The sequence below is a fragment of the Syngnathus floridae genome, chromosome 8 (assembly GCF_059516105.1).
Source record: "Syngnathus floridae isolate MCC-2025c chromosome 8, RoL_Sflo_1.0, whole genome shotgun sequence".
NCBI lineage: Eukaryota > Metazoa > Chordata > Actinopteri > Syngnathiformes > Syngnathidae > Syngnathus > Syngnathus floridae.
In genome coordinates this window covers 13,364,093-13,388,643 of record NC_142420.1, presented here as the reverse complement: position 1 = coordinate 13,388,643, position 24,551 = coordinate 13,364,093, and the positions used below count along the sequence as shown (strand labels likewise).

The window sequence follows — 24,551 nt, the reverse complement described above, 5'->3', positions numbered from 1 at the left end:
ATAGTGTCTGTCACTGTTAGCAAAAGCACACAGCAACACACACATAAACTGAATATGTGCCGATGCAATACAATCAGATCGACACAATATGAAATCTCAAGAGTCTCCGATTCTCCACACATGCACGATTAGCAAGTGGCTGACCAGGCCTTGCGCGAACTGACCAGTGCTTTGGCGATTACAATGCGCTCCGTAATTAATATTGGACAATCCCACGGCACAGCTGAACGTCGTTCACAGCACACCAGTGTGCCGCGGCACAGTGGTTGGGAAACACTGCTCTAATGAGTACTTATTCACAATGTTACTGTTCAGTATGCTTGCTGCTTTGCCTTGCTTATTCTTATCTTGTACAACAGAACAGAAGGATTACGGCTGGGTCAGGGGCGAGATGACGGTTGTGTCAAACAAGATGCTGCTGACAGCTCAGCGTCCACCAGAACAGATCGTGAAAACAACACGTCAAACGATGCGTCATGAACCTTCTGATCTTCCTTAAAGAATGTCACTTTCTCTTTTTATCTCTCGGAATATCGCTTAAACTGTTTTGCTGATATAGCCATATCTGCACGCAACACTTTGTGCGTTACTTTTTGTTTCTTTTCTTACGAGACGAAGGCACAATCTCTTCCCCCCCCCCCCTTAAGGGCTAATCGTCTCACACTGTGGGTAGGGCATTCCAAATAAAAAGAGCGAGGAGTGTAAAACTGATTTTTAGTGTAGTCGGATTGCTGTAAGCTGAGATGTTGATAACTGGTCCAGCTCATTATCACCACTTATTTAAGGAAACCACTATAACTATGGATAACTGTACTATCACTCAGAGCGATACTGTAACTAATCTCGGGGTAATATTTGACCAAACACTCTCCTTGCATAAGCACATTAAGAACAAAACTACAAATGCATTTTTTCACCTCTGATTCACCCGATTCTCTCAACCGATGATGCGGAAACTATTATACATGTGTTTATTACGTCGCGCCTGGACTACTGTAACGCATTACTCTGTGGTCTTCCTAAGTCCAGTATCAAAAGTCTACAGTTAGTGCAAAATGCTGCTTCAAGGCTGCTAAGAAAATTTGATCACATTAACCCAATATTAGCCAACTTACACTGGCTCCTAGTCCATTTAAGATGTGACTTCAAGGTTCTCCTATTAATTTATAAATCCTTGCATGGTTTAGCACCCTCATATATCGCTGACCTAGTCGTTCCTGACGTTCCTCCGCTCGCAAAACGCTAGTCTTTTGATGACCCCGAGAGCCAAAAAATGTCTGCAGGGTCTAGAGCATTTTCTATTCGGGCTCCAGAGCTTTGGAATGCCCTACCAATGGACATTAGAACTGCTACCTCTGTAGAAACATTTAAGACACGAGTTTGGAGTTTTTGCTCCCCCAACCATACTGTAAATATGTTTTTGGAACAGCTTTTATTATTATAATTATTTTTTATAACAAGGTACAAGTGTACATACTGTAAATGTTTTTAGAACTCTTTTATTATTATAGCAATATTTTATAACAAGGTACAACACTGTAAATATGTTTCCAAACTCATTATTATAACATTTTTTTTATAAAAAGGTACAAGTGTACGCACAACAATTGTGTGGGCACTCCCTGCCTTCTGCTGGCGTGTGGGCAACTTCCGAGCCATAATTCCCCAAATAAGAAGTTTTATTTTGAATTTGAATTTTCTTTAATTTGGAAAAAAAATCCGCGATGTCGTGAAACCGCAATAAACGAACTGCTATGTACCGAGGGATTACTGTACTTTTACATCTGTGAGTAGAATTCCTTACCTCAGTTTTGTTAGATTTCTTCCACAAGACCCTGAACTTTCCTTTGTAGAAGGCCAGGATGTCATTGTTTGGTATTCCTGAGCTATTGTCAGCCTTGGGCAGGGATATGTTGATAAGAATGCAGTTGCCACAGTCAGTCACCATTACCTTTGGAGGACCTATCAGAGCTAGGAACAATAAAACAACATATTTTTTAACATCACACAGCAGGGCTTGATGCCCAATTGGGATTTTTTGCCAAATCCTCATTTTTTATGTGGTTCTTCTTCTTACAAAATCAAATGTGATCATTTTGGAGAATTAATTAAAGCCATTATCTATTAAATTAAACCCATCGCGCTCAAGCGTAATTACTGTCTGTTGCTAGCGTATATGATGCCCTTGTGCATTTGATAAGATGCCTACATGTCACTTATTAAGGCATATAAACTGAACCTTTGCATTAACAAATGAACTTCCCACTCTCACAGCCAATGTGTCATGTGTTATTATTTTCCACAAAACCTTCTACCGTATTTTACGTACTACAAGTCGCAGGTTTTTTCACAGTTGGGGGGGGGGCGACTTATAATGAGAAGCGACTTATGTGATTTTTTTCACGAATTTTAAAAATTAAAAAAAACAAAAAAAAAAAAAAAGTGAAACCGCGATAAAATGAACCGCAATGTTGCAAGGGATTACTGTAGTTGGAACTGCAAGTGACGTCAGCGGCGCGGCGTGGTGGTTGTTTACATAAAGGACAAAGGATTCGATCACGGGATGACGAAGATGACGAAGGGCCCCACATACTACCGGCATCATTAGCGGCTTTGTTTGTAAGTGACACGGAGGATGAAGAGTTTGAAGGATTTAATGATTTGGAGTGACACAGAACGTTTGAAAAACTATTATGGCTTTTACACATGTCCGGTCCTACTCTACGGAGCTCTCTTTCACCTCCGTGGATGGAAGTCGGGGGCCGGCGCTCGGCCGGGTGGCTGTCCGAGGACGGTGGATGGGGCTCGGACATGGCTTTTACGCACGCCTGGTCCTATTCTATGGAACTCTCTTCCACCTCCGTGGCTGGAAGTGCCACCTCCGGGGATGGAATTTCACGCCGCCATACGCCTGGAAGTCGACGCCGGTGCTTGGGGCCATGTGGCGGTGAACTATTTATGTTATAGTTATTTGATATATTTTATTTTGCGTAGCAACTTGTATATGTTTTTATCGTTACAGTTCAGTAGTTGTTGGCTCATTGAACTCTTGTTTTGTTAAATAAAGAGCCGTTTACCAAACCCACGTCTTTCCTGGTACTTTGTTAACGCTACAATATTATTATATTCTAGATCTGTGGAATAACGACGAAGCTGACGTCAGCGGCGCACGCACGGCGTTGTTGACAAAGGACGAGGAATTTGATCGATGGATTTAATGATTTGGAGTGACACAGATGGTTTTATATTGTTGTTTATATGATAGTTATTTGATATATTTTATTTCGTGTAGCAACTTGTATATGTTTTTATCGTTACAGTTCAGTAGTTGTTGGTTCGTTGAACTCTTGTTTTGTTAAATAAAGAGCCGTTTACCAAACCCACGTCTTTCCTGGTACTTTGTTAACGCTGCAATATAGTTATATATTAATCTGTGGAATAACAACAAGGCTGACGTCAGCGGCGCACACGCGACGTGGTTGACAAAGGACGAGGAATTTGGTCGATGGATTTAATGATTTGGAGTGACACAGATGGTTTGATGATAATGTTGTTTATATGATAGTTATTTGATGTATACTTTATATATCGTTATATGGGTCTGTGGAATATTTAGAATATTTAGACGTCAGCGGCGCGGCGAATACGCGGCATCGTTTCCATAAAGGACGATCGATGGATTTAATGAATTGGAGAGACACAGATAGTTTGATAAACGTGTTATTTATGTAATAGTAATTTGAATAACTCTGAATGTTACGTCAGGCCTGTTCTCAGCTCTTCGTTTGTGTTTATGTCTCGTTAGCATACCTATCGTTTAGCCTGTTGTTGCTCGTTCATGTCTGTTCTTGGTGTTGTATTTTGTCGAATAAATTTCCCCCAAAATGCGACTTATACTCCGGAGCGACTTATATGGGTTTTTTTTCACTTTATTGTGCATTTTATGGCTAATGCGACGTATATTCCGGAGCAACTTTTAGTCCGAAAAATACAGTAATTCTGAACGCAACACATCCATTATGTGACATACATACGAACAAAAAACGTGTTAAGTACACACACAAAAAAAGACATCACGTGGCACAGTGTTTACAGAAGTAAACAACTGAAGAAACTAGACCACCAAAGAAGATGTCGGGCCCCATTGCTGCATCTAATAGTAAATGAAACTTTAACACCATATTTGTGCACCATATGCTTCATGTTTTAAGTGGGATTAAACAAAAGTTTTCATGTAAAAATGTTCATGCTTACATACTTTGTTCAAAAGGAGTGAACGAGATTTGTTCAGACTCTGGAGACCAGGTTCCATTGAAGAATGCTCGGACAGTCAAATAATACTTATAATCATCCAACCTCAGCTGTAAAGACGTTGCAGTTGTGTAGTCATTCAGTGCTTCTTTTACCTTTTCGCCGCTTAACCTGCACAAAGACATTTTTCAACGTATTCAAGTTTCCTGTGCTGCGTTCAACCTCAACATTATGACAAATAAGTAAATTAAGGCAATAATGACTACATTTACAGTAAGTAATGTCAAGACATTAATTTTAAGTGATTTCTAATTGGAATTCATAAGCGTCATGGAAGAATGTAATTTATAGTTGGAATAAATCCTGACTTGTAATATGTTCAAACGTCCTGATACTTAAAGACTTGAGGGCCATGAGAAGGTCAAATATGCAAAATGCAATCAATAAATAATGGCATTAGGGCTGTTCAATCTAAAAAGATAAAATAAATCAATAAATAAACATAAAGCAAACTATTCACTATAACTGTTACAAGGAATGGGTTTCCTGCAGGTGCCTCCATATGAGGTAAGTGGTGTCGCCATCTGATGTGAATTAATTATCCTATCAGCCAAGATTAAGTTCTCTTGCTGCCTTCATGTGCGTATTAGCTAGCACTACATTATCAGCCCATATGACGTTATTTAGGCCCATTCACTGGATTTAATATGCCTTATATCATCCTTGAGAGTCGTTGGTGACTTGTTCTTCTCTGTTCCAGAAACCACACTCGCACTCCGAGACATAGATCCCACATACACATACAAAAACCCATCCATACCTGTCGGTCGGCACAACTAGTCATCAGCTCACCTACGCAAATACACAATAACTTACCTGATTGGAGACTGGACACTACTGGATACCAAACAGTGTGGACATATCATTAATTAAATATGGAATTAAATAAACCAATGTGTTATTAAATGTGTCAATTAATTAAATTTCCCTTGTAAATAAGAGTGCGAATGGTTGTTGAATTGTGTGCTGTGTGATTGTCTGGCAACCAGTTCAGGGTGTCCTCTGCCCACTTTCCGAAGTCAGCTGGCATAGGCTCGAGCCTGCCCGTGGCCCTCATGAGGAAAAGCAGGTCAGAAAATGGATGGATGGTTATAGGAAAACATAGCTACATAATTATCCCTCTCTTGCATTACAATTTTCATGGGCTGTGTTACAGTGTGCAATGAATTTATTTTAACTGTCAAACTCACCCATCAAAGTTTGTTGGGCAGGTGCTCACATGATTGGTTAGCTTGCTCATCAAGTCAGGGCAAATCAATTCCAGAATAATGGATTGATACAGAGCTAGTGGCATACTCTGATACGTTGGGTGGCGCCATTCCGTTCTTCGTTGGTGTGAATACATAAACCAACTAAGCGTCTTTGGGTACTTGAAAAGTGCTACATAAATTGAATGAATTATTATTGTTAGGGTGGACAGAGTGGTGCTCTTTCTAACTATTATTATTAGTGTGAAGGTGAAGGCGAATAAACTAGTGAGGAAGGCGCCTGCTGTCGTGAGCACGGAGCTACCTGATCTGGCATCTGCAGCAGGTCAGCAAGTGTTGGCGAGGCTGCTGTCTATCAAAGACAACCCCGAACACCCACTGTACAGCACAGTCACTGGGCGGATGAGCAGATTTAGTGACAGGCTGCTGACACCGTCTTGCTCCACGGAGAGGTTGAGGGGTTCATTCCTTCCTGATGCCGTGATAATTTTTAACTCGTCGCGGGGTTTGGGGGCGCGCTCAAGTGACACTGTTTATTTATTTGTTCCATTAATTATTAAACTATTTGTTTATTCATTTGATCTATTTATTTATTTGATCTATTAATTATTTATTAATATGCTATCTTCTGTTATCGATGTTAGTATTGTCTATCTTTTTATCCATCTGTGTGTTACTGTATCTAACTGTTGGCTCCTGAATTTCCACCGGGGTTCAACAAAGTATCAAAGTATCTATCTATCTACATTGCTCAAAAAAATTAAAGGAACACTTTGAAAATACATCAGATTTCAATGGTGACAACAAAAATGTTGGATATCTATACTGATATGGACAGTTTAATGTCTCAGGAACAAAATGATGCCCCATCTTTTGATGGAAATAAATGTTTTCAGCCTACAGATGGCTCAGTATACCGGTCATGCTAAATGATGTTGCAGTATAGCGCTCTCCTTGGCTTCTCCAGACCCTTTCACGTCTATCACAGGTGCTCAGGGTAAATCCGCTGTCATCTGTGAAAAGCACAGGGCGCCAGTGGCGGACCTGCCAATTTTGGTGTTCTATGGTAAATGCCAATCGAGCTCCACAGTGCTGAGCAGTAAGCACAGGGTACACTACAGGACGTCGTGCCCTGAGGCCACCCTCGTGAAGTCTGTTTCTGACTGTTTGGACAGAGACATTCACACCAGTAGCCTGTTGAAGGTCATTCTGTAGGACTCGGGCAGTGCTCAACCTGTTTCTCCTTGCACAAAGCAGCAGATATCGGTCCTGCTGATTGGATGAAGACTGTCTACGGCCCTGTCCAGCTCTCCTAGAGTAACTGCCTTACTCCTGGAATCTCCTCCATGCTCTGGAGATTGTACTGGGAGACACATCAAATCTTCTTGCAACAGCACGTATGGATGTGCCATCCTGGAGGAGTTGGACAATCTAATCAACTTCAGGAAGGTTAAGAAATCGCCTCATGCTCCCAGTCGTGATAATGACTCTAGCTAAAGCCAACACTTGTGGAAAACCGGTTAAAAAAGATCAAGAGGGAGAAATTTGAAATAGCCTCCACTTGCAAAACCAGTCCTGTTTTGGGGACCATCTCATTGTTGCCCCTCTAGTGCACTTGTTGATAATTCCATCAACAACAATACAGCTGAAACATATTAACAACCCCCTCTGCCGCGTACCTGACCAAAACCTTATCAGAAAAGTGGAATTGAATTCATGCCATACCCTGATAAAAAACTGTTCCTTTAATTTTTTTGAGCAGTCTATCTATCTATCTATCTATCTATCTATCTATCTATCTATCTATCTATCTATCTATCTATCTATCTATCTATCTATCTATCTATCTATCTATTTTGTTTCAAGGCACATGTGTTTGATTTATTGAATTCAATTTTAATCAATAAATAAAACATTTACTGAAAATTTGAATTAAACAATTCTGGCAACCAGTTCAGGTTGTCCCCCGCCTGGTTGTCTCACACCCTTATGAGAATTAGCGGCTTAGAATGAATGAATTTCATGGTCTGCTTGATCTTTTATCCATGCATGCGTCCATGCATGCGTCCATGCATGCGTCCATGCATGCGTCCATGCATGCGTCCATGCATGCGTCCATGCATGCGTCCATGCATGCGTCCATGCATGCGTCCATGCATGCGTCCATGCATGCGTCCACCATGCATGCGTCCACCATGCATGCGTCCACCATGCATGCGTCCACCATGCATGCGTCCACCATGCATGCGTCCATTTTGGCACTTTTGGTTCTACATACCATGTGATCCTGAACAGGAAAGGTAATATTGACAAGGACGGGAGGGAGGTACTTTCGACGGTGCATTGAGACTCACGAAGCTCTCTATGGCAGCAGATCCTCTGTAGAACTAAGTTGTTCCATTAGTCATGGGATGTTGGTTTCAAGCACTGAGATATTTTCCACTAATATAGTAAATCAAGATAGCTTTATCACAAACACAGCATCCATCCATTTTCTGAACGCTTATCCTCATGACCCGGCCAGGGTTTGAACCCACAACCTTTCAGTCTCAGGGAGGACACTCTACCATTAGGCCACTGATTGTCTTTGGTATGACCCAGCTGGGGTTTGAACCCACAACCTTCCAGTCTCAGGGAGGACACTCTACCATTAGGCCACTGATGGTAGAGTGTCCTCCCTGAGACTGGAAGGTTGTGGGTTCAAACCTCGGCCGGGTCATAACAAAGACTATAAAAATGGGACCCATTGCCTCCCTGCTTGGCACTCAGCATCATGGGTTGGAATTGGGGGGTTAGATCACCAAATGATTCCCGAGGGCGGCACCGCTGCTGCTCACTGCTCCCCTCTCCCCCAGGGGATGGATTAAAATCACATGGGGATGGGTTAAATGCAGAGGACAAATTTCACCACACTCAGATGTGTGTGTGACGATCATTGGGACTTTAACTTTAACTTATATACACAGGACATGTGCGAAAATTGACATTTATTCTCAAACATCCCCTGATCTTAAACTCCCAGGAGGGCAAGGAAAAACTCAAAACTCCTAATAGGGGAAATGAGAAATTAAATCAAAGAAACAAAAATGTTTATTTTTATTTTCAAAAAGTACATATAATCCCATTTTGTTTTGTTTTGTTTCCTTTCATTTTTGTTTCGTTTTCGAATAATGTTATTTTGGTCTTACCGCTGCCACATTTTCTGGAGTTCTGGCGGTGTAAGGTCGGCAGGTTGATTTTCGTTTCAATGCTGATCCACTCGCTTTGAAGTTAGTAACCCATAACACGATCGTGTTTCGAGCAGGTACGGGTTCATGTCTACCAAATTTGAAGCGCAAACGGAACGCCCATTGTGTTGCAGTTATAGATTTGTTCTTGATCAACATTTCCACAATGAAGGCGCAATGCTCACCGGTCCAATTCATGTTAGCAACTGAAACGAAACAAAATAACATTATTCGAAAACGAAACGAAAACGAAATGAAACGAAACAAAGCAAAACAAAACAAAATTATGTATCCTTTTCGAAAATTAAGAAAAAAACGGTTTTATTTCTTTAATTTATTTGCATTTTATTAAACCTACAAATGGGTCCGATCATTTTGCCAGACCCTGTATACAAATAAAGTTATAACAATGCTACGTTCAAACATCCAATGCTTCCTTGCAATACGAAGAGCAAGCACATTTAAAATGCTTACATGAGACTCCTGACAGTTTCCACTCCATTGAAATTCTGTCATAGTTGGATTACGAAAAAATATGTTTCATGAATTTACTGTACCTTGAGAAGACCGTGTACTGTACACCTCGTGGGGTTCCAGGCCCAGGATCCCAATGGAGGATGTGAAGGAAGTTAACGGAGTTAACAGACAGATTCAATGGCGCAGGAAGTGTACCAAGGACTGTATAAAACATGATAGTCACGTTAGTGTCGCAAATAAAGTTACAGAAACACAAACACAAAGCATCATCATAATTTTATTACCGTATTTTTCGGACTATAAATCGTGGGTTTTTTCATAATGTGGGTGGGGGGCGATTTATACTAAGGAGAGATTAATCTATCTATCGCTCTTCCGCCTCCCCCCCTGCTGCCTTCACGGCCTCCCTAGAAAATTGGAAACTACTGAAGTCTAACAACATACACGTATCTATCGCCCGCAAGGCAACCTCGATTGCGAGTGATGTGAGTCACTCGGCTCACTCTTTGTTTGACCTTCTGCCCTCTGGGAAGAGGTACAGGAGCCTGCGCTCCCGCACCACCAGACTCGCCAACAGCTTCTTTCTCCAGGCTGTTAGGACCCTGAACTCGCTACCCCCTTCTGCGTAGCGTGCGGCACTGTTGCGCTATTGTCTGGAATGTCTGCTGTACGCTCACTTGCTCCTTTTTGCTCCTCTTATTTATTTATTTGTTGTGTTATTTATTCATTATTTATTCAGCACGCTGTTGTTTACTTGTTTACTTGATTGTCTATTGTGGGCCATGTCTTGTCACCGTGGGATGGGGAACAAAATTTCGGTTTCTTTGTGTGTCTTTGGCATGTGGAGAAATTGACAATAAAGCTGACTTTGACTTTGACTATATGAATTTTTTCACAAATCTTTACTTGATCATTAACAATTTACTTACTTAGTAGTATAGTTGACCACTTCACATGTTATTTTCACTTTAAACCGCATGAGGGCACACTATGGCTGTGGACTAATTGGAGCCTCACTGACAATGAGTTCCATTCACTGACTTTGTAAGACCGAAGTTGGGAGATTTAATGATTTGGAGTGACACAGATTATTCGATAAACTTGTTATTTATGTTATAGTTATTTGACATATAGTTTATTTAGAGTAGCAACGTGTATGTTGTTAGACTTCAGTGGTTTCCGATTTTCTAGGGAGGCCGTGAAGGCAGCAGGGGGGGAGCCGGAAGAGCGATCCAGGACGCTTGGTGAACTATTTATGTTATCGTTATTTGATATATTTTATTTCGTGTAGCAACTTGTATATGTTTTTATCGTTACAGTTCAGTAGTTGTTGGCTCACATGTTGAGCTCTTGATTTGTGAAATAAAGAGCCTGTTACCAAACCCACATACCTGGTACTTTGGTAACGCTACAATATAGTTATATACGTAGATCTGTGGAATAATTGGAGCTGCCAACTGACAACGAAGCTGACGTCAGCGGCGCACGTAGGTCCGGAATCGACAGCTGTTTTTTTTTTTGTTTGTTTGTTTTTTGAAACAGCGGATGAATATTTCGGTGGGTTTAATGATTTGGAGTGACACGGATGGTTCGTTAAAAATGTTGTTTATAAAGGAAAATGTGTTTTTGGGAGTTTGCAAACATATTTTTTAAGGTTGTATTAAACTTATAATCATATTAATATCTAGTATTGAAGTGCTCGTGTGGATTGGTGGGGGCCGAGGAATGTGCAGGCAAACTGCATGAACTTGTTTTCTTGGAAGTGTTGTGTATAGGCCCAGACAGGGAGTACCGGACGAGATAATCTCAAGGTCGGTGAGAAAGGAGAACAACAGCACATCTATGGGACTGGGCATCGAGGGGAAAACCCAACCGCCTGACCTCAGCGACACCTGGACGGGGAGGAGATGGCCATCCACCAATCATCTCACAATATTTTGCATGCTTTAATATTCATATTGTGTTTCTTTAAAACTGGGCAACCCGGAAGAATGTGTCGTCTTTTGGTGGTCACAAAAACGCACGAGCTTTAGTGTGAGGGACCCGGGACCCAGGCCTGTATTAGTGCGCTTTGTCAGGAATAAATAATTGGTAAATTTGGTCTAATTGATCTACTGGTCTTCTCTTTGACAGAACGAACTCGCAAAATTGTTAGGTGCGCCAGTGTGTGGATTAGGGCATAGCAATTTATGAGTTAAGTGTTGATCACAATTTGGAGTCAGATCAATAACTAGAATCCGTAACCTAACAATTTCTTGGTGACCCCGACGTGATGTCAAGAGAAGGGTAATTGACAACTCGTGGTCTTTAGCCAAGACACCGGACAGTGTCAGGGACACTGTCTCCCGGTCGGCGAACCGTTTGGAATAAGCGCACAACGTTGAGCTGGTACGACGTCTCCTCATCACCGATAAGGTAAGCAGAATACCTGTTACTATAAGTCGAAATGCTGCAAATTGAAAGAGGAAATTTAAGAGGAGACTGTCGTTCAGATCAAATAAGGAGTGCATGAAGTTAAGATACATACGGTGAATAAGTTTGGAACTTACGTGTGTAACGTGTACGGTAAAGTCAGGGACTTACGCGTACTAAGGATAGGTCAGGGACCTAGTGCTTCGTCGTGGCGGACAAGGGTGCGGTGACGATCGTATTCAAATAGCTGGGGTTAATAAAGAGATCCCCGAGGGGAAGTGAGGCCTCCTCAAAAAATATCCGGTGGTAACAGTTCCTCCTGTGAGAGATCAGACCGCTAAAATATCCAAAATGAACCAAATTGGGGGGAGAGTGTGTGTGCGCGCAGAGGATCCTCATGAGTGGGTGTGTATATCAGTGTGTGTGAGTGAGATGTGTGTTCTATGGAAGAAATCAGTAATGGAGAATGTTTAGGAGGCTTTTGAGCGATAATAGGGAAATTGAGAAGTGTACAATGGTGTGTTTAAGTTGGTTAGAGAAACTAAGATGAGCAAGGTGTGGCAGTAGAGAAAATAGGGCGTGTGTGCAATAGAGAAAATAAGACGTGTGTGGCAGAAAGTTACTAGAACGGTGGCTTGATAGGATGAGAATAAGAGACAACAAATGTTGTGTAGAAGACATTGAAAGATGTCGAATGTGAACATGATGAAGGGCGCAACAGCAAAGTTGGCCTGCCCTTTGAGAAGTTGAGACTGATGAGCGTGCCTGCACTCGCGCGTAGTCGCGGGTCTGGGCTGTGCGCGTGGGCCTGTGCTATGCTCGTGCGGGCGGTGGGCCGGCATCATGATTGTTGCAGGAAATGGCCAGCCTGTAACCGGTCAACATTGATGCCGCGACCCCCCCCCTCGCACGGGGGGGGGGCTATGGCCCGGGCGGGGCAGGGACAGTGTGAGTTTCTCAGTGAATGTTTGAAGCAGTGAGATTGAAGGAATGTATATGCTGATGTGGAAGCGCAAATTGTGAATGGTATTGACCGATAGAAAGTGGCAAAGAAGCTACATGAGAGATGGATTGTGCGTGCGTGCGTGCGTGCGTGCGTGCGTGTGGATGCGTGTGTGTGTGTGTGTACGTGCGATTGTGTGCGCGCTCGGTGTGTGCGTTTATGTGCACACCCTGTGTGGGTGCAGGGGTGTGAGGAGGAAGACTGCATGGATCAGAGAATGTTCAAGAAAGGGGGGGGCTAACTCGTAAATAATGAGGAGCTATTGGGAGTAACCTGTTTGTCCTTTCTTTAAGGTTAGGTTAAGTTAGCAACATGAGCGATTTAGAGGTTCAAAAGAAAGACAATTAAAAGAAAATAACATTTTTGATCTGGACAATTGCAGGCTAACAGGAGCATAGATTGTTTTTGTTTGTTTTTAAAGATATATTTAACAGTTTATCTCGGTGCAGTAAGGATATAGCAATTTTGAAAGACTTAAAATTAAAAGCAAAATTACATTTTAATTCTGACACATGCCAGCTAACATGAGGATGGCAAATAAATGAATAAATACTCGCTCAAATGCGGCATGTGTTTTAAATTGGGCGATAAGACATTCACTTTCAAGCACTATCATTTAGCGCTGCTGACAACAATAATTTATGAGATGGTAAACCAAGGAGGAGTGTCATAGTTGGAACACAGGCGCTGTATGACCTATAGATTGAACAATAACACTCACCGCATATACAACCATGTTGGTAGATTGTTAAATTACATTACAGTTTATTATAAAGGATTTCGGAACTTTATTTGATGATAAACACTGGAACGAGGATTTTAGCCGTGTTAATGGGTAGGGTGGATGGATTACTCAAAAAAAAAAAAAACATTTGATAAGGGCGGCTTGATAGTAAGATGATGAGTGTGCGCAACTGATAGGATACAAAATGTTAATAGGAAGATTTGGGGTGTAAGGAACAAATACTACACATGAAGACTGATAACACGAAGATAGTTTTGTGAAATTTGTGTCCAGTGTGTTCTGCCCTAGCGCATGGCACAAGTCCTGAACTGAGTCCTTGTACTCTACTGGCTGCCTCAAAATCAACAGAGGACTGTCCCTGGTCATGAGACACCTTTGACCTTTGGGAGAACAACAGGAACTATTATCATGCTTAAAGGGGGCAAGCACGGCTCTTCACAGGACAAGAACCATACAGTTGGTGGAATACACACAGTCGCAGATCAAAAAAATAGACTGAAAGAACAAAGACAAGATGGATGCATTTGAGAATGGTGGACGGTCCAGCCCTGAATCATCATCATGAGAATCTAAGAGGAGAGGCTGCTAAAGACTTGCACAGTCACATGAAGTCAAACTGGACACATTGCTAAAGACTGCTGAAGCATTACAAAGTTGGTGGAGTATGGGACAAAAGGGATGGAAGTGTGTTTGGGTGCTGGGGCAGACATAACTGAGGAGTTTTGATAAAAGAGGGAATAATAAGGCTGCTTATTGACACTGAAACGGGGATAAAAAACAAAATACATAGATATGGTCAGTGAAGATGCACTGACAAATTATACGACAGCGTGATCAGAAACTTTGCAAAGTGGACATTGATCAATAGAAATTAAATAATTTGAATCATACATTTTTATATGTAACTTAGCATTTCGAATACATAATTAATCTAACTGAAATAATGAAATTTTATAATTGGACCAGTGAAAATTTGGATTCGGGCAACAGAAGGCTGAATTGCTAAACTTAATTGACCTTTATCAAAGCAACAGAATTTAATTACACATCAACTGCGACTGATTTATAGGATGCATATTTCAGCTTGAAGGGGTGAGGGGCCATAAGAAAGTTGGAATTCTGGATAGTCAGCAAAATAGTAATAAAGGGCACTACTTAATTAAAAAAAAAGAATACAGTAGGGCTTTAAATAACGAATACATTGACATGACCCTTGCGACAATTGATTTAAATGGCAATTTATGATAGGCATTTGGGGTTAGGATTAACAATCCATCCATCCATCCATTACTGGTGCGGCTTGTCCTTACGAGGGCCACGGATGATTAACAATAATAACTAGAATTATTAATTTCCGTAGAAATTGCGTGTGAAGGCGAAGAGGCTGAATAAAAATTCGGGGAAAGCCACAAGATTATGTTTAAATTTGGAACGTGTTGAATTGGTCAGAAAATTGATAAAAATATAGAAAGAATTTTGTAAAATTGGGCGTGAATTTTAAAGTTGAAAATTTGAGAGGGGGGAGTGAGACTCGCCAAGAGGGGCAATAAAGTGAAGCAGACTGAGAAACATATTTGAGCTAGACAACAGGAAAAAGGGGGAGAGCCAAATGATGACGTAAAAATCCAGAGGGAATAGTCGGACCCATCTTTATTGAATTTAATTAGGATAAGTAATAGAGACCGAGTTTGTAGGAGCAATCTGAGGTTATGGAGGCTCCCCTGACACGCGGGTCCCACAGTCGGCCCCCCCAGATAGACATATATGACAATTTGCGATGAATCTGATGGGCGAGTTTATGGAAAATTGAATTGGAGATTTTACAATAGGTCATGTTGACAACTATGTCCAAATGTGAAGAGTTACTATTAGGAGTCAATGTTTGCCTGCACACTAACATACTAACTTTGAGTGTGTGTGTGCAGTATGATTGGCCAGAGAGGTCTGAAGTTGGGGTGATGTGTTTGCAATTGAGGATAAAATTCCTCTCACCTGAAGGGGTGGTACAGACTGGAACCATGGCTCAATGATCAATCAGGGGCACCATCGACAACAAAACGGTGTGATGGAGAAGGCCCATTTCAGTGATATGGTCAGACAAGACAGAACTAGTATCGAACAGCAAGACTTTGGACGATTTGACGTGTGACGACTTTGAGCTCACCCGACGGGGTGATGGACTAGGTGGACAGTGACCAATTGTTTGACGCTTGAACGTGTTTGCGACAATAGCACGCTCTGCTTTGTTTTTCTGTGTGACTTGATTTTTTTTTTTTTTTTTTTGCAGCACCAGCCACCAGCCAAGGAGCGGATTGCGCGTTGCTTGCATAACTTGTTTTCATTCTTGCAGGTTGTCGATTGCGTTCGTGGAAAGTTTGTGTTGGATTTACAAGAATATGTTAACCCTTGCCCTTTTGGTTTTTATGATGAACTTATTGATGACGTGGTTTTCAGGACATGATCCGCGGGCGCCAGGATTCATTTTATGACTGTTTTTGTTTTGATACTTGATGTCTGTTTTTGTTTTTGTGTGTACAAATGTCCGCTGTCAGCAGGGCTATAAGCTCACTGACAGGAGTGCGATGATTTTTGTTTGTGTTGCCGAGTGTGTGTGGTGGACAGTCAAGTTTCAAGGACTTGGGGTGACGGTCCTGGGGCCCAGATGGGAGCTAGAGGTTCCGCGGGCCTGGCTACAATGAGAGTGGTGATGAGAGGGGACGCTTTGCAGGTTCCTTTTGATACGTAATGACACATTGGGGGAATGTGTCAAAGGGGGAGTGGTAAAATAGAAATGGGTGAGTAGGTTTCAATTTGTAATTGTGATATACAACGTTTTTTCCAAATTCACTTGTTTTCAAGCTTTAACAGGACATGCCAGAATTCACCCAGCAGTGATGGAAGGAGCAGAGGAAGACCAGTGACATCTGGTTGTGGTGTGGTGATGACAAATTATAGGATCTCTTGCCGAAGAATGCATCAGGTATCTGTGCCCTCGTGTCTTTGATAATGCCTGTGGTGGTTGTCCCCATTGAAATACAGAATCTCAATTGGGACCTGGAGTCCCCACTGGCGGGGCTCCTGAAGCGAGCCAAAAGAGACGTTTTGCCCCCGTGATTGAGCGACGACGATCCCACATATATTGACACTATAGGAGTGCCCCGGGGTGTGTCAGATAAGTATAAACTCGTTAATCAAGTGTTCTTGGGATTCGAAAGTATCTTCCTATGGATCACCCCCAATAAAATGTGGACCGTACTAATTACTTTCATTACAATGTCCAACGACTGGGTAATTATACAGCTGAATCATTTGCCGTAGTTCATGAACAATTGGCTGCAACGTTGTTAAGGGCGTTCCAAAATAGAATTGCGTTGGACAGGCTATTGACTAAGGAACATGGTGTGTGTGGAATGTTTGGTGATGCATGTTGTACTTTCATCCCAAACAACACGGCACGAGGAGGCCGACTGATCAAGGTGTTGGAAGGACTAAGGACACTGAACAAAAAGATGAAAGATCATTCAGGCCTACACACCGATATTTGGTCTGATTGGATGAAAACGTTCGGAAGCTGGAAAGGCCTCATCATGTCTGTGCTTGTTACTGTGGCTATTTTTACTACAGTTATGATTTTATGCGATTGTTGTTGTATTCCATGTATTAGGTCACTCACTGTCCGGTTGATCGAGAAAACCGTTGGCCCGTTGCCACCGATGGGCCAATATGCCCTGGTGACTCAACATGAGCAGCGGGGGGAAGGAAGGATCGACAGCGCGCTGGTAGCTGTTTGCTAGGGTAACGGGTGATGACCTCATAAATGAGGTCATGAGAGGGAATAAAGGAAAATGTGTTTTTGGGAGTTTGCAAACATATTTTTTAAGGTTGTATTAAACTTATAATCATATTAATATCTAGTATTGAAGTGCTCGTGTGGATTGGTGGGGGCCGAGGAATGTGCAGGCAAACTGCATGAACTTGTTTTCTTGGAAGTGTTGTGTATAGGCCCAGACAGGGAGTACCGGACGAGATAATCTCAAGGTCGGTGAGAAAGGAGAACAACAGCACATCTATGGGACTGGGCATCGAGGGGAAAACCCAACCGCCTGACCTCAGCGACACCTGGACGGGGAGGAGATGGCCATCCACCAATCATCTCACAATATTTTGCATGCTTTAATATTCATATTGTGTTTCTTTAAAACTGGGCAACCCGGAAGAATGTGTCGTCTTTTGGTGGTCACAAAAACGCACGAGCTTTAGTGTGAGGGACCCGGGACCCAGGCCTGTATTAGTGCGCTTTGTCAGGAATAAATAATTGGTAAATTTGGTCTAATTGATCTACTGGTCTTCTCTTTGACAGAACGAACTCGCAAAATTGTTAGGTGCGCCAGTGTGTGGATTAGGGCATAGCAATTTATGAGTTAAGTGTTGATCACAATTTGGAGTCAGATCAATAACTAGAATCCGTAACCTAACATTTATAATACATTTATTTGATATATCTAGTCTGATGTCAGCCGCGCACATAGTTCCGGTGTCAACAGCTGTGTTGTTGTTTTTTTAAGTGACATGGAAAACGAAGATTCTGATAAATACCGTAATTGCCGGTGTATAAGCCGCGACTTTTTTCCAAAATTTTGAACTCTGCGGCTTATAGTCAGGTGCGGCTTATATAAGATTTTTTTCGGGATTTTTGTGATGACTTGATCACTTTTACTCTTAACACTATTATATACAGTAAAAGCTACAAAACAAACTGACAAATAACTCATTTTCAAATCAGACGAGTAAAAACTGGTCAAATATTGTTAAAAAAAGATATTAGTAAAAGTGAAGACAATTTGCAATTCTATTAATGACACGGATTTGATGCACAATTTGTCTTCGCGGGCCACATAGAATGATGTGGTGGGCCGTATCTGGCCCCCGGGCCTTGAGTTTGACACCTGTGCTCCAAACCCTTTCTCTTACTCTGCCATGTGACTCAGAGATTACACAAAGCAGTGGCGCTGTTTGGACCATCTGCATTGTATTAAAACCCAATCAATCAGCATTTAAATTCAATTCTTGACATTTTGCTCACCAAAAACAAGTTGTAATGAATGGGAATTTTTAATGCATATTATTCAGAAGGTTACTTTGAACCCTGAGGCTTAAATGGCGGTGCGACATACTTATGGATTTTTACGGCCTCCGGCCTCCAGGGGCCGCTCTAGCAGGAAGCAAGAGCGAGACAGGCGAAGTAGAGATAATGCGCCGAAGAAGACGTGCTAGTTTGTGTTTACAACATTTTGCGCATCACGCAGAACGCGATCAAGACGGACATTACTGAAAGGAAGCTTTTATACACAAACCTGGGGGACAGAAGAAATGCATATGATGCCGCTTTTAAGCTAAAGGCAGTCGATGTTGATGACATTGTGTTGCGGCACAATTTCTTTATTTCGTGGTCCCGTCTACTCTGGAGCTATACGTGTCGCTCGCTAGTTTAATGTAATTTAGCACTTTGTGCGTGAATAAGATTAGCATGAACAGACCCTCATCATGGAAAATGCGAGAAGAAATGGATAAAAACGACGACGAAAGAGATACTGAGAAAGTGTGTGGTGAAGGATATCTAACGCTATTCCAATCGGAAATTGAGGAGGAAGACTTCGATGGTTTCAGTGCACAGGAGGAAGATGAAGACGATGAAGCTCTTTTTTTTACTTTTACTTTAACCAGCCCTGTTAGTGCTGTGCTACCGTGTTGCTGCTGTGTTACCGCCGCGTCTCAGTGACTTTTACCGGTATGTTTTATTTAATCAAACCCTATTAGTGCTGTGTTACTTCCGTGTTGCTGCGGTATTACTGCCGCGTGACAGGCAGTGTTTGGATAGAAATGTTAAGGTATGTTATTAAAACTTTAAAAAAGCTTTCTGTGTCCAGTATTTCTTTGTTAATATGCATGCACACTTCCGTGTTGCTGCGGTACTACTGCTGCGTCACAGGAAATGTTTAGAAAGACATGTTAAAGCATGTTATTCAAACTTAAAAAAGGCTTTCCGTGTACTGTCTTTCTTTGTAAAAAACTCGTGTGCACGTGCGGCTTATAGTCCGGTGCGGCTTATGTAAGAAAAAAACTGAAATATCCCCGAATTTTAGCTGGTGCGTCTTATACACCAGTGCGGCTTATACACCAGAAATTACGGTATATTGATTTGGAGTGACACGGATGGTTCGATAAAATTGTTGTTTATATTACATATATTTGATATAGCTAGTCTGACATCAGCGGCGCACGTAGTCTTTCCGGCGTCAACAGCTGTGTTGTTGTTTTTTTCTCAAGTTACACGGAAGACGAAGATACTGATGAATTTATTGATTTGGAGTGATACGGATGGTTCGATAAAATTGTTGTTTATATTATTGGTATTTCATACATAATTTATATGTTGTTATATGGGCCTGTAGAAAATTTTGAACTACAACGCGCCGCTGACATCGGATTTGTTTACATAAAGGAGGTCAAACTCGATCGATGGCTTTAATGATTTGGAGTGACACAGATGGTTTGATAAAGGTGTTAATTATGTTATAGTTATTTGAATAACTGTTATTGTTACATCAGGCCCGTTCTCAGCTTTTCGTTTGTGTTTATGTCACGTTAGCATACCGTATCGTTTAGCCTGTTGTTGGTCGCTCATATCTGTTCTTGGTGTTGGATTTTGTCGAATAGATTTCCCCCAAAATGCGACATACTCCGAAGCGACTTATATATGTTTTTTTCCCCACTTTATTGTGCATTTTATGGCTGATGCGATGTATATTCCGGAGCGACTTTTAGTCCGAAAAATACGGTAGTATGTCGTAGATCTTAATGCTTCTGGTAGGGCTGGGGAATATATTGTAATCACATCAAAATCAAGATATTAACATTTAGATAATATCCATCCATTATCTGGACCGCTTGACCCCACAGGGGTCGCGGGCGTGCTGGAGCAATCTCAGCAGTCATCGGGCAGGAGGCGGGGGACACCCTGAACTGGTTGCCAGCCAATCGCAGGCCACACAGAGACAAATAACCATTCCCACTCATTCTCACACCTATGGACAATTTGGAATGCTCAATCGGCCTATCGAGCATGTTTTTGGGATGTGGGAGGAAAACCGAGTTCACACGGAAAACCCACGCCGCACGGGCAGAACGTGCAAACTCCACACAGGGAGGACCGGAGGTGGAATCGATACAGTAACCTCTTAACTGTGAGGTAGACGTGCGAGCCAGTGCTCCACTGTGCTCCACTGTGCCGCCCATCTAAATATCAATATCAAAATAAGGACAATATCAGTCATGTTGCCACGTGTTGCACACACCGGGTGCAGAACAGCTGCGGCGGGGCCATTCGCCACACACCGCATGGAATAGAAAGCATTGGATTCATGACTCACACTGGCTGTGGTGCACCAGCGGAACGTCGCAGCCGTTCGCTCACCATCTGCAAGCCTTCTATTTCTTCAGGATGCCACAAGCATATTTTGATGCTCAGAATCGGAAATCGGGCGTTGGCGTAGGACAGGGGTTGGCGTAGGACAGGGGTTGGCAACCCGCGGCTCTAGAGCCACATGCGGCTCTTTAGCGCCGCCCTAGTGGGTCCCTGGGGCTTTTTTTAAACAGTATAAAAATTGAAAAGATGAGGGAAAATATATTTTCTATTTCAGGGTGTATTCAGACCAGAAATGTCCTAATACAGCTAATATAGACGCGTTTTAATGTAGTTGCGTTTATTATAAGGCTTATATCAGACTATTCTTTTTTTTGCGGCTCCAGACAGATCTGTTTTTGTGTTGGTCCAGTATGGCTCTTTAAACATTTTGGGTTGCTGACTCCTGGCGTAGGCATATGAACTCGTTTTTTATTTTTATTTTAATTCACGAGACGTCATCTACAACCTACAGAGCTTCCATTTCAGCTAACTATGTACATAGCTTGGCATGAGTCAGACATTTGAAAGGCAAAAAACGAGTTTGAATTAAACATTAAAAAAAAACACTATTTAAAAAGAAAACGTGCTTAACCATGGTAGAAGAGCCAAAGACCCCCAAAATGATGTCCCAAAAGCGAATCAATGAGAATGAAAGGATGGCTATTGCTTACAAATAGCTCTCTTTTACTCTTTTTTTTCCTCTTCCTCCACCTGAAGTCAACTCTTCAGCATGCACCCCACACCCTTACCCCCGTGATCTTGTGGTCTCGTGGGCGGAGATTTCCGGAGCCGCAACGCAGTTGATTGGCGCCGTTGTGAGTTGCAATGCGCCAGTGTTCCGCGGATAAACTGCGCCGCAGCCATTTCGTACCCAGTGTGAGCGAGGCGTAAAGCTTATTCTGACAATCATTTGTGGGCGGAAGGAGAGCAGGACGGAGAGAGAGAGAGAGAGAGAGAGAGAGAGAGAGAGAGAGAGAGAGAGAGAGAGAGAGAGAGAGAGAGAGAGACATTGGGCACACGCTTCACACTTCCGTGTTAGCAACCGTTGGGAGGTACATCCAGTGCTGTCAAGTAATATATTTGGCGTACACGCGATCCCCAGCCCATTTAAATGAATGGGAGCGAGTCTGTTGTATTCTCACTATTTTTGTAGCAATGCAAGTCTTCCTCAACTGTAAATTTTTTGTGCGCATCTGTGGATTTTTTTTTTCAACAAAAAGTCATACAATAAAACACTGTATTGTATGAGGAGCCTCAAAACCTGACAGGTCAACGTACCATTGCTCATTGTGCAGTGGTGATGTTTTTTTGTCCCTATATCAGTGTTTTCCAACCAATGTCCCACGGCACACTGTTGTGCCGTGAGAGATGTTATAGATGTATATAATACATATAATAATCTCGCTGTCTCTTGCACTCGCTCTTCGCACTCTTTCTCTCTCTCTCTGAATAGAACTATTTATATAGCACTTTCACGACATCTTTTGTCGCAACATAACTAATTTTTTGTGGCGGTGACATTTTTCCAATGAAAAGGTGTGCCGTGGATGTAAAAGATTGGGAAACACTGCCCTATAGCCAACGCTACCATGAAGACAGAGATAGATAGATAGATAGATAGATAGATAGATAGATAGATAGATAGATAGATAGATAGATAGATAGATAGATAGATAGATAGATAGATAGATAGATAGATAGATAGATAGATAGATAGATAGATAGATAGATAGATAGATAGATAGATAGATAGATAGATAGATAGATAGATAGATAGATAGATAGATAGAGAACAGCACACAGGTTTATGCCGTTGATATATGCCCGCACAAATGTTATAGCATAACATTAGAATTAAACATTAGTTGCAGTAAAATATGATTTTAATAGAAATATTTATTGACAACTTTATTTTATGGCTGTCAGTAAATTCTAATAAAACTACTACACTTTCACTTCATCTGTTTTATTCTTTATAGAAAATCTTAGTTTTCATTGAACCCATTGTAAAATTATTGTCGTATCCTGAGAGATGCAAGAATATCAAGAAAATAAATGTTGTCACACAACCCTAGTTTATGTACTGTTCACGATTTTACTCACCTGAATCAAGCAGAAACACCACATTTAGAGAACAAAACACCCAGTTCATCTTGCCATATGCCTAGGCCATCGCAGTTATTCCTTAAGGAGTGCATTTGCCATGTTGAAAAAAAAAGATGTCAGGCATAATATATACTCAAAATGATACAATCATGTGATACTTATTTCTTACATGCAAGATACCACACTAACATATCCTGAAGTTAATAATGAGGTATGTGCATTTCTGCATAAGTAAGGCTATTGCTCAAATGTAGAAGCTTTCTGTGCACCTGCCAAATTTGAACATAAATTGGTTGAGACAGTTTGTTAGGTCCCGTGTGATATCACTCTGACATGCCATGATTGCATTACTTCCAACGCTTATAACCAACTGCAAATGCCTCTTTATGCTGCTATATTTCTTTCATGCAATGTATATTAACCATTTATGGAATACTGGTTTATTTGACTCAAAATTAAATTTTTTCAATGAATGTCTCAGGGTATACAATTTTTTACAGCAATAAATCATTATTTTGTCTTATATATTTTAGCAACATTCACATACAGTGTCTTTTATATTATAGTATATTGTTTTACTAAATGGTTTTAGATTATATTCTGCTGAAAATTTCAGTTTTATAGTCAATGTAGTAGTTTTCACATGATTTTTCTTGTGCTAAGATTTACATACTGTTGAGCATTGTGACTGAAATTGCGCAATTAACTACTTCATTAGAAAGAACATCATTGTAGTGCCGTATGTGTTTAGCAAGCTTTCCTATGACTAGGAATAAAATACAGATTTAGAAAATGTGTAACTTGTAAACAAGGATTCTACAAAAAGGTCACATAAAAAATCTCAACTACCCCGAATGGCTTTGGTCAGGAATTGGTACATTTCACTGTCTTGAAACAGTAACAACATGCCTAATACAGTACAATACTACAATAGTACAATACGCAGAAAGTACATCGGAATAGTCTAGCTCTGTCTGATAATTGTGGTTACGTGTAAATCAACAGATCTCTGAAATTTTACACACATCTATATTAAGTACTCCAAAGACAATTCCACACTTATTGACACATGCTTAAGTATCCAAATGGTAACGTTCACTCACCCGGTTTCCTGACAAACCATAAGCTCTTTCCGTCGTTCCGGCTAGTGAATCGTAATGCCGTTCAATTCTTCGAAACACTCGCTTTACAGCTAAATGCAAAACAAACATTCAAGACTGTCGCCACAGAATGACTTGACTAAATTCGCCCGCTTGTCTGAAGGCGGTTGCCGATATGCAATTCTGTTGGGGTGTTGGCGGTTATTCCATAATCTGTGTTTACAGACAACTTCCTGTTAGGTTTTCAAAGTAAAATCTAAAGGTTCGTTCCAAACGCTCATTCGGCGGCTGAAATATATTTGTTTTGGTTTCTGTTCTTGTGCTTTCCAAACGTCACGCGGTGGTTTCCAAGTTCCAATTTTCCAGTTTCTTTTATAAGTATCGCAGGTATATTGGGGTTACGTTTTGTACTTGAAAAAAACAAACAAACTCATATTTTAAAATTAACACTTGAAACTGAAATTAAACGTATTGAGTTTGAATTTTGAAAAATAAAA

General features: G+C 41.3%; 1 protein-coding gene across 3 annotated transcripts in view; it reads right to left on the bottom strand.

Moving 5' to 3' along the window:
* crfb1 (cytokine receptor family member b1) overlaps positions 1 to 24,290 on the bottom strand; it is an 82,026-nt gene extending 57,736 nt beyond the window's left edge. The window contains exons 1-5 of one of the 3 annotated variants that reach the window (XM_088383554.1): positions 24,058 to 24,290; positions 22,952 to 23,045; positions 9,304 to 9,424; positions 4,259 to 4,422; positions 1,805 to 1,971 (exon numbers count right to left, since the gene is read on the bottom strand). In XM_088383554.1, the coding sequence (XP_088239680.1) occupies positions 1,805 to 1,971; positions 4,259 to 4,422; positions 9,304 to 9,424; positions 22,952 to 23,000 (501 nt within the window). In that variant the 5' untranslated portion in view covers positions 23,001 to 23,045; positions 24,058 to 24,290. Of the gene's footprint in view, positions 1 to 1,804; positions 1,972 to 4,258; positions 4,423 to 9,303; positions 9,425 to 21,597; positions 21,769 to 22,951; positions 23,046 to 24,057 lie in introns of those variants that run through there. The other 2 variants (XM_088383553.1, XM_088383552.1) reach the window with 2 other exon arrangements.
* Between the last annotated feature and the right edge of the window lie 261 nt (positions 24,291 to 24,551).